This window comes from Ascaphus truei, chromosome 10 (assembly GCF_040206685.1).
Source record: "Ascaphus truei isolate aAscTru1 chromosome 10, aAscTru1.hap1, whole genome shotgun sequence".
NCBI lineage: Eukaryota > Metazoa > Chordata > Amphibia > Anura > Ascaphidae > Ascaphus > Ascaphus truei.
The window spans coordinates 49,962,624-49,973,029 of record NC_134492.1 but is presented as its reverse complement, the minus strand read 5'-3'; the positions used below and the strand labels follow the sequence as shown (position 1 = coordinate 49,973,029).

Genomic DNA, 10,406 nt, shown 5'->3' with positions numbered 1-10,406 from the left:
TAAAACCAAAAAAATCTGGACAGATCTTTTAAATGTCCTTTTGTTCTATTTCAGGGCTTTATTTTTTTGATCAGTAATAAGATGATCTTGTTTGTGGGGTCTTGTATGAGTCCATAAACACTGCCTCGAAGAAATAAAAATCTCACTTGTGAGCACATTCACTTCCAACAGGTCTGCAACCCTGCCCTTCCCCATTATCTCTTTGCATACACGCAACGAGGGAGTCTGGGTAATGAAATGTAAATGAGCCCACAGTGTCACCTTTTTGCTTCTTATCCATTTTAACATGGGACTCTTAAACCTCCGCCTGCCGCAATACTCGGCGTGACTGCAGAGTACAGCTAACCTGTAATGCAAGTTTATAAAAGTTTTGTTAAACTACCTCCGCATGTGGAAGTACAGAGTGAATTAATTGGTGGCGCTTGCGTGTAACAACACCCCGGTCCTATCCACTTACATAACAAAAAAGGTGGTCGATCAATTTAAAAAGAGTCTCCCGTCATCCAAACCGAAAATCTTTTATTTACACTGACAACTCCGCCTCCTGGAACACACATTAGTTTCATTTCTTCCAACTCGTTAAAACAGGTTATTTTTTTTTGTTTTTTTGCCAACTAGAACCAGGTATATAGCCACAAACATTCACATGCCTACAGGAACTTGAAATATATAAATACATCACTGTACAAAATTGTAATGGGAAATGTTTTTCACTTTCAGAACTCCGTCAGTTATAACCCCTTGTTAACGCCGTAACTGCTGGTTCACAAAAAACACGTGTGTATTCTGTAACAGACACTAGCAGTGCCCGACAAGAACAGTTTTGGGGGGGGTGATACAGTAACACTTGCTTTACAAAGCAGGTGAGCCGATATCTTCTTGGGTAACAAAACGGCCGTTATGAAAGCAACGTCCGGATGGATTATTTGTGCTCCTTTGTGGGCGCGTAGTAAAGTTCCATCGGTTTGTTCACCTTCCAGTATTTCTCGCTGACGAGTTCCAAGGAAAAGGAGCCGTTTAGCACCTGGAAGTGAGACGGAGACCACCGGGTGTTAGAATCGCACAGGTCCCCACTAGAGATTAGTGTTGGAAATATGCCTATGTCATCGTAATGTCGCGATAAGACCGCAATAATAAAACATTTCCATTTCAGATAGACCAATGGGATGTCCGCAACACTCGTACCCTGGAGAATACGTATCCTCCGTTTCATCTGAGAAATAAATACCTTACACAATTATTTTTATATGGTTGGAAATTGCCTAAAATATTTGATGGATTACTGCTCTTTATGTTCCCACTGAACAGATAATTATCTCAATGTCATGATAAAAAAAACTAATGTAACACCTAACCCTACAAGGGAGTGGATTCAAGGTCAAAACACGTGTGACCTTGAACATCCCACTATTTGCACAGTATAACAGCATTGGACAATTCTGCCATCCCCCGATATATTATTTCAAACAGCTTTCACCAACTGTTCAGATAAGGCAATATATTAAGGAGGAGCTAACTCTGACAGTGCAAAATATGAATACACAATTACTCTAGTTCCAGCCAGGGAAAAGGAATTGGAATTCACCAAGAACCCAATGTACACATGGTGAATATGATTAATAGTTTGATTTCAACATTTGTATCCCAATGATGTTCGGTGTATGGGAAGGAAAGACCCTCTACCCCAGGGAGGAGGGGGCACGATCACGTAACAGACGTGCCAGAGGGGTTGTGGCCACAGAGGTGGCATGACTCTCTGGCACTGAAATGGTTAGATATAAAGGACTGTCACTTTCAGCTTATAACGGCTGCCTGACGTCTGTCTATACAATGTGTGGGATAGCACATTCATTATGGAATCAGCATTTGGAAATATTAATGCTCAATAAATATGTAACTTTAGTTAAAACTTCTTCAGGGTTAAACGCAGGATACGGACACCAAATCTTTAAAACAACACTAGGGTATTTTGAAATAAATATAATATTAAGGAATAATGTCTTCACAATAACCATGTGATCTCTTTATTGAGACGACTGGGAAACATAAGAGGTAATTCCACAATATCCGGGGGCAAAAAATAAGAGGTAATCTCCACAATGTCTGTAACGAGAACGTGGCCCTGGGAGAAGGGCTCTCCACCGCGACTTACTTACGCGTTATACATTAACAAGTCGTTTCATCCTTTTTATTTCTCTTGCCATCAACTATTAAAAAAGCGTCAAAGCCATTTTGATCCCACTGGTTCTAGGAAGGACTTTCCCCTCCCGAGGGCAACGAATATACTCGGCATCAATGATTAAATATGTGGGGAAGCGTCTTAAAAGGAAGAAGTAATAATGGTCTTTCCATTACTCACAGTAAATTGCCCGCTGGCCGTAGCGATGTAAATAGTATACTGCTTCTCACTGGCGGCTTCCAGGCCAATCTGGTCGGTTTCTCCTTTGCTTCGAAATTCTTCGAGGGCCAATCTTACTGCTAGATATTTCGATAGGTGATCAACCGTGGCGTTGCCTGAAGTCTTGATGTATCTGTAAGGTAAAACGCCACAGTACTGAACACGCGGAACCCGAAACCCAGTTACAACCACCATCAGTGGCAGGGCAAACCCTCTTAAAAAGGCAGCTACACCCCAAATATGAGGCAGCTACACCCCAAAAATGCTGTGTTTTCTCGTTCTTTTACTCCCCACTGTTACATGTTGACGTTACAGACATTTTTAAAAGGGTAGAACGGAAAGTCACCGTGTTACCACATTGGTGACATCATTTACGGCACAGGGCGGTCCAGGTGCCATAGACATCAATGTCATTTTCTCATGACGATCATCTCCCCATAGATAGCCAGCAGATGCAATGTTGGTAAATGATCTAGCAGCAGAGATACCTTTAACACTGGGGATACATCACTGCTAAAGAAACTCCGTCCTCGTTTACTTATAAAAGGATGGGAGCCAGGCGGTCCCCCCTGAAACCGCGCCATTTCCAGCTCCGGGGAAACACCCTGCTTCCCCGGGATACTTGCTGGTAAAAAGTACCAGCGTTACTGTCTCCTCCAGGAAAAACACAATGATTGGCCCACGTGACACTGTGCCTTCCTATTGGCCCACGTGACACTGTGCCTTCCTATTGGCCCACGGGACACTGTGCCTTCCTATTGGCCCACGGGACACTGTGCCTTGCTATTGGCCCACGGGACACAGGGGGATTTAAATTCCAGGACGTAACGCTGATACCTTTACCGGTAAGTTCCCGGAGTGTAGCGCGGCACCGTTCAGCTCTGGGACCCCCTGGCAGAAGAGGGTAACATGGTTAGGGATGCCAAAACCTTTCTGGATATATGAAACACGCAGTTCTTACCTTACATGAAAACAAATTGCAGTTTTTCTTAAGTGGGGTGTAGCTGCCTTTCTGGGGGAGACGAGGAGAGCGATTTTAACGCAAACAACGATTAATAATTTCATATATAGAAGTGGAAATCCTGTCAATCTCTGTTCTTATTGCAAAGTTAGGTCCGAGAAGGCGAGATATTACATTGTTGTATCATTTTTACACTGGTATATATAATCAAAACACTCAAGATTTGGTGATGTGCCGTTTGCAGTTAAACATTTGACCGTAAATATGTAAAAGGGACATTTTTTTTATACAAATATGAACATCTTTATTTTTATATATCTCTATCCTGACTCTTTAAAACATGTCAGTAAACATAGCGCTCATTAACCAAATATGACATATAAAATATCAGTAAAACGAGTGAAATACGCACAAAACCAAAAAGACTCAATTTAAAAAAAAAAAAAACGCAGAAACCCCAAATATTTATATATGAAATAGCAACAATAAATCACAACAGCTGGAAGTTGTGATCCATTAAAGGTGCAGTCCCACTTAAGACAAAAATGGCAGTGACATATTTACAGGGTTAAATCTCTGATTTACAACTTTTACAAAAATCAAATACCTAGAATTATTTTTAAATCATCCTTGACAGTGAGTTTGTAAACACGCAGAGCAGAGACCTCGGGCGGCTCCCTTCTGTGTGGTGTCACTAGGTGAGAAAGTGGAGCGTGCGCACGCAAATCCCCCCACTCCCCATCCCCTTATCTTTACTCGCTCTCAGGGGGGTGGGGGCTGGGGGGGGGGGCAGGTTGAGTAAATACTTGATTAAAAAGCTGAGGCCCCAATTAAAATATTTTTTTTTTCTTAATTTCTGATTAAATGAAAGCGGCCAAATATTTCATTTGAATTGTTAACTTGAAAATGTGTGTGCGCGCATGTGTATGTGTGTGTGTGTGTGTGTGCGTGTATATGCGTGTGTGTATATATGTACGTATGTGTATATTCGTGCGCGTACGTGTATGGATGCATGTATTTTTTTTTCTACAATCTAACAAGGATTGCACCTTGAATCAAACAGACGAGCCATTATTTGGAAGAGCGCTTCATACCGTGTCTGAGCGCTGTCATCTTTCTCCATCAGTGTAGGGTGAGGTCTAAAGACCAATTCGATCTCACTGGCTCCATCCAACACGGGATCTATCGTCACGGTCTCATTGTTGGCGTCCAACTCCAGGCCAGAATCGTCCGAGGTCTTGGTCCTCTTGTTGCTGGGTCCGGCCTCCTGATTGCTGTGCACAGACGCGTTGCTGCAGTGGGAACTGTCCCCGTTGTCTTCCGCTCCGCTCCCATTGTCAACCTGTTGCTTCTTACCCCTCTGTAATCTGAAAATGGAGGAGCGATGCCATGAACGGTGCCAATAACCCTTCCCAGAGCAGCTGCATTACGCAGCTTATCTAAGCCAGGGACAAGTGCAGAACCAGGGGGCCCACGCGGAGACAGCCCTTTCATTCTTTTCACCGTCTCTGGTGGCCAATTCTGAATTGTGCGCTCACATAAAAAAGATACAACCAGATCATAAACCCTGCTTTACAGGCACCTAGGAGCTTCTGGTGTCTGTACTACTCCGCGTGTCTCATTAGATGGTAAGCTCTTTGGGGCAGTGACCTCCTTCCTATTGTCTCAGTTTGTCTTAACATATTATGTACTCTTGTTATGCAATGTTATTTTCCTCCCTCCCACATCGTACTGCGCTGCACAATATGTTGGCGCCATACAACTACAATAATCCCCCGCTGATCCCTCCGCGCTGCACCTCCCGCGCGGCACCTCCCGCGCGGCACATGGGGAGTAAGTGATTATGCTCCGGTTATAACTTTCTATGCGAGTGCAGCAGTCAGGGCAGAGACCTCTGTCCCAGGTCCCAGCAGAGGAGCAGCACGGAGAATGTGCCCGTAATGTATTGTGACATTACATTATCCTCTTTTTTGATCACTTAATTTAATCAATTAAGAGGTTCTCTTTACATAACTTGTTTTTCTAAATATGATTCATCATTTCACTATGGGTTTAGTCCTTCCGTCGTTAACCGCCTGTCCTGGTTCAGGTGGCGTTATCCACCTGTCCTGGTTCAGGTGGCGTTATCCGCCTGTCCTGGTTCAGGTGGCGTTATCCGCCTGTCCTGGTTCAGGTGGCGTTATCCGCCTGTCCTGGTTCAGGTGGCGTTATCCGCTTGTCCTGGTTCAGGTGGCGTTATCCGCCTGTCCTGGTTCAGGTGGCGTTATCCGCCTGTCCTGGTTCAGGTGGTGTTCAGCTCTTGGGTTAGGTTACAATTAACAAGTCTCAGGCATCTCCTTTTGGTGCAAATTGGCGCACAAACTTTTGAGCTGTGTCTTGGTACAAATTGCACCGTGTTGATACATATCCCAGCCAGAAATGGGCTAACGTTTCCCCAAAGTTGGCCGCAAAGTTGGCATATCTTCGCAAGCGGAAATCTTCGCAGACGCTTCAGCGTTCGGAAAAATCCACCGCGGTTTTTTTCTCTCTCTTAAAGCGGCAATCCGAGCGGCCATTTCTTTTGCAAGTTTTTCTTTGTGTATCGTGGAATTTAAGCAGGGGGTCTCCAGAGCTGAACCCCGTTCACTTTAGCTCCGGGAACCCCCTGCTTCGGGAGATACAGACCTCTGTAGCGGGTGCCGGTAGCTGCTCCACTAACCGGGATCACGTAATAGTGGCGTTTCAACGGTCCCACGCCCAGCGAGCCAATAGGGAGCCGTGATGTCATCCAGTGCAGCTTCCTATCTGCTCACGTGACGCAGGAGTTTTAAACTTGCGGGAGTTACTGGCACTACCTTCGTTGGTCTGGATTCCGGGAAGCAAGGGGCGACCAGAGCAGAAATTACTGGGGTTCAGCTCCAGATCCCCCCTACTTCAAACCTGTGTTATAAAAACAAATCGGCCGGTCCGATTGCTCCTTTAACATTTTGTTCATACGAACTTTCGTGGCGCCAACTTCCATCTCCGTGGCCGCTGCCGAATGTGAAGAACCGCGCTTCTCTTTCTCTCGTTTGTGCGAACTTTCGCTTTAATCGCACCAAATCAAACCAAAGAAAGCGAAACGGAGGATTCAGGTGGATTTCCACGCTTTGGCGCGGATTCCTAAGCGAAAGCCAGACAGACTTTTGCGGGGTTTGCCAAGATCGCCGAATGTTAGCGCCGAACGTCAATAAGTTCACCCGCCTCTAATTGCCGCCGCCCCCCGAGAGTACGTACCTGTTGAGTGCCTGTATTTTCAGGCCCTCCTCAATACTGTGGCTGAGTGCCTGTTGGTTATTGTGTTTGCTGATCCTGGCGAGCACGCGTTCCTGGTGAGCCTCATACTCGTCCCGACTCGGGTAAATCTTGCTGATGAGTGCGTCGAAGTTCGGATCTGGCCGCAGCGATCTTTTTGAAACTAGTTTTTTCCGACACGTGGGACACTCTTTATTTCTGCGGAGAGAGAATGATGGATGACGGGGAGCGCCGGCCGCAGATTGTTTCACAGGGATTCGCAGCAAATAACTTACGGATTTCAACATCCCAACACGGAAAATAATGCCCTTCTTAAAATTATAATGGGAAGGAAATAGTATGGGTGGGTCTCAAGCACGTTAAAATTTTGGAAATGCAACGTATGGGAATGTCTGCAGTTATTTATCATTGGAACCCAAATCAGGACAGCAATCACGGACCTTGCTTTAGTTTATAATCCACTGAAAATGTTTGAACAAATACAGCGAGTCCACGCTTTTCCGACACAATTTGCCCCGCAAACCCGCGTCGGAAGCAGGACAGTCGGAAAGCGGAACCAATGTTAACTGGCGGCGGATGAGGTTTTTTTACTGCATTATGCGCCGTCGGAAAACGCATCCGACGGAAAGCGAAACATCGGAAAACAAGGACTACCTGTACACAGTTTTTCATAGTGAATTGTTACTGCTTCCACATGTAGCATTTACCGTCTGTGTTTAAAATTGCACATGTATGACATATACCATGTACTTGTAATTGCATTTACTGTTCCGGATTGTGACAGGAACACTCCAACCGAGACCTGGAGACCGCTGCCATGTGAATACTCTACTGCAGGCTGTGGGCCTGTGCAAAGAAACATTGAAATCAAAGCATTTTGCAAGTGACTTTTCATGACATACCCACTTCTGAGAGCGGTTATTATGCAGTCAGCGCAAAACCGATGCAAACACTCTTTTGTGGTCATCGTGTTCTTCAACATGTCCAGGCAAATGGGACACATCAGCTCACTGTGCAGGCTTCTCGGAGACACCACTATTTCTAAACCATCGGTTATTGCTTCCTGGGAGATAGAGAGGGGTTAAGGAAAATCTAGTGCCATCCAATAGATTTCAAAGACTGAAAGCAAAAAAAACCATCTCATCTTCCCAGAACAGTCGCCCCAAACAAAGAACAGATACGTGGAGAAGTTATTCCAAAAAAGTGACGTATGGGGAGTGACGTACTTCAAAGTGACGTACTTTAATCTCGTATACACTCACATTTAACTCTTTGGGTGCCCTAGGACGTAGCTCCAACATCATAGGGTCTGGCACATCAGGGTTCCTCGTGACAGTAATAGCTACGTCATAATCTATTTGCTCGTTTCTGTAGGGTAGGTTGCATTTCAATGCGATCTTACAGGAAGAGAAACGGTAGAGAAGCCTCTTCCTCTTCCGTCATCAGTAACGGAGCAGTCGCTCCTCCGGTAGGGTGGTTCCTCCTGCCTTCAGAGGACTCACCAACAAATTCGATCTTCATGGAGTATGTATCCATCCTCCACCCAGCTTCAATGTGTTGCTTAATTGTGAGTGCATGAGATAGAAGTCCCCATAATTATCTCCCCCCCCCCCCGCCTCCTAAATGAATGACTACACTATATTCTTTCCCTGCTTTGTTCACATCTGGTCAAACTCCCATTCTTAGAAAATGAGTTTTTGAAGAACAGGATGCACGATTATTTTGGGTGAGAAGCACCATACAACTTAATGGTTATTTGGTGGTCTATTTATTTCTTGTACCCTTTTTATATGAGTGTTAAACATGTGGTAATGTTTTCACAAATATTGATTGACATTTGTGTATAGATTCACTTTCACTTCGTGGGAGCGACACTAGCCTTCTTATGCACTTAATAACCATTTCGTACCTAAATACTGGTGAAACGCAAACATAATGGTGACGTTCTCTTACTTACATACATACTGCCCAAGGAAACGTGTTCCTGCCCACATTACCTGCGGTGTCCTCTGTAATTCATACAAACTCAGCTCCCACGTTTTGCTGAGCGGCTGAGCTCCGTTGGTCTGCACCGCCTGAGACATCGCAACTAAAATATAAACACACAAATACAAACACATTACATGTCATGCCGCAACTAATTCAGGAACATTGCGCTATTCGGAATTCATTTGACCTTTTAATCCAACTCAGCACTAAGCTTTACCCTATATAATATCTGTATACGTCCACAATTTCCATATGTGGGGAACGTTTTTTCTAGAATTGGGAGCAGGATTCAAATATGGGATGCTGTGGGATGACGTCCCTGTGGAATGAGCAAGTCCCCCCCCCTTTATCTTTATTGGAAAGTCCATAGATCCTTATCTTTAGTGGCTCTCTGATAAGGATGGAGTGGGATTCAGAGGCCCCTAAGAAATTCCACCGGCCGACTATGGGGGGGTCGCACCTTTAACTGTAGCAGCAAAATGGTAAAACAGATATACCTCGAACTTTAAGTATATTATTTGTGTGCCATTTCCATTTCTCCTAGAGCGGCGTTTGCTCATCTCCTCATTAAATCGCTCTCCTGGCTTCCCATAATATTCCTTATAAAGCATACAATGTTCTCCTCGCCTTCAAGACTCTACGCTCCTCTGCTCCTCTCCCCTGCGCTCTTCTCCTACCCCTCTCCTTTCCACTGTATTTGTGGAACTTCATCACACGCCGTCTACGCCAAACACTTTCCCTCATCACCTTCAAGTCAAATCTAAAGACACCTTCTAAATGCGGACCTCCACCAAGCTCTCTCCCCTAACATATCTTGTGTGTCCACTCTCCCCCTCACTTGCACTAAAGCTCTCATTTCCAGCCGTATCAGTTAATGCCAATTCATGCAATACTTCCTATAGCTTTTACAGTCAGAATAATAGGAATCTGCAAAAAAAGGGAGTACATTGGACTGGGACATCTAGGCCCACCAGGAATATCGAAGGACATCTAGGGCCACCAGGGATATCTAGGCCCACAAGGCATAGCCAAAAACAACAAGGCCCACCAGGGATAGGACAAGGACATCTAGGCCCACCAGGCATAGCCAAGGACATCTAGGCCCACCAGGGATATCTAAGCCCATGGGGGGTGGAGAGGATGGAGAGGTGGCAATCACTGGTATCGATCAAGATGAGTGGGGGCAAGCCCAGAAGGCCCCCTCCTCTGCCCAGCTGTTGGCGTTCCTGGCCTGCCAGGGCTGTGCACCCACCGGGGGATTTCCCCATTTCCTCAGCGGGCCAGTCTGGCACCAAGGGAAACAAAAACTTCTCAGGAGGTTGTCACAAAGTTGATGGACAATATCTACAGGGAGTATGGCGGACAGACTCCGTATTGGGCCATATTTACGAAACTGTGCTACTTTATAGAACACCTTCCCGAACAGCTTAGTAAATAATGTCTCTTGACAGCTAATTCAGGGTACTGGGGTCCAAGGTGTTTTTCCGGTGTGGAAGGGGGTCTTATGCAGTAGCACCGTTAGTAAATAAGACCTCGTATGGCCCTGTTCTCTTGAATGAGGACATGGTGTGTCTTTTAACACGGACGGTGTGTTATAGTAGCACTTAGTAGTAAATATGGCCCTTTGTTCTATAAACACAGGGCGCTGTGTCTGTGTGTGCATTTTCTGTGTTGTGTCTGTCTGTGTGTGTTATATCTTCCTCCATACATCCCCTGCTTCCCTTCCGCCAGATAAAGACGTAAGGAACACAGGAGCCACCCGGTACCAGGATTTTTGCATGGCTG

The 10,406-nt window shown here is 45.3% G+C and overlaps 1 protein-coding gene across 4 annotated transcripts in view; it reads right to left on the bottom strand.

The window, feature by feature from the left end:
- Nucleotides 1-499: 499 nt before the first annotated feature.
- RNF2 (ring finger protein 2) overlaps nt 500-10,406 on the bottom strand; it is a 13,926-nt gene continuing 4,019 nt past the window's right edge. The window contains exons 1-8 of one of the 4 annotated variants that reach the window (XM_075616918.1): nt 8,630-8,721; nt 7,895-8,179; nt 7,535-7,695; nt 6,615-6,830; nt 4,454-4,726; nt 3,360-3,410; nt 2,360-2,531; nt 500-1,024 (exon numbers count right to left, since the gene is read on the bottom strand). In XM_075616918.1, coding sequence (XP_075473033.1) covers nt 923-1,024; nt 2,360-2,531; nt 3,360-3,410; nt 4,454-4,726; nt 6,615-6,830; nt 7,535-7,695; nt 7,895-7,936 — 1,017 coding nt within the window. In that variant the 5' untranslated portion in view covers nt 7,937-8,179; nt 8,630-8,721 and the 3' untranslated portion in view covers nt 500-922. Of the gene's footprint in view, nt 1,025-2,359; nt 2,532-3,359; nt 3,411-3,437; nt 4,362-4,400; nt 4,727-6,614; nt 6,831-7,534; nt 7,696-7,894; nt 8,180-8,629; nt 8,722-10,406 lie in introns of those variants that run through there. The other 3 variants (XM_075616916.1, XM_075616917.1, XM_075616919.1) reach the window with 3 other exon arrangements.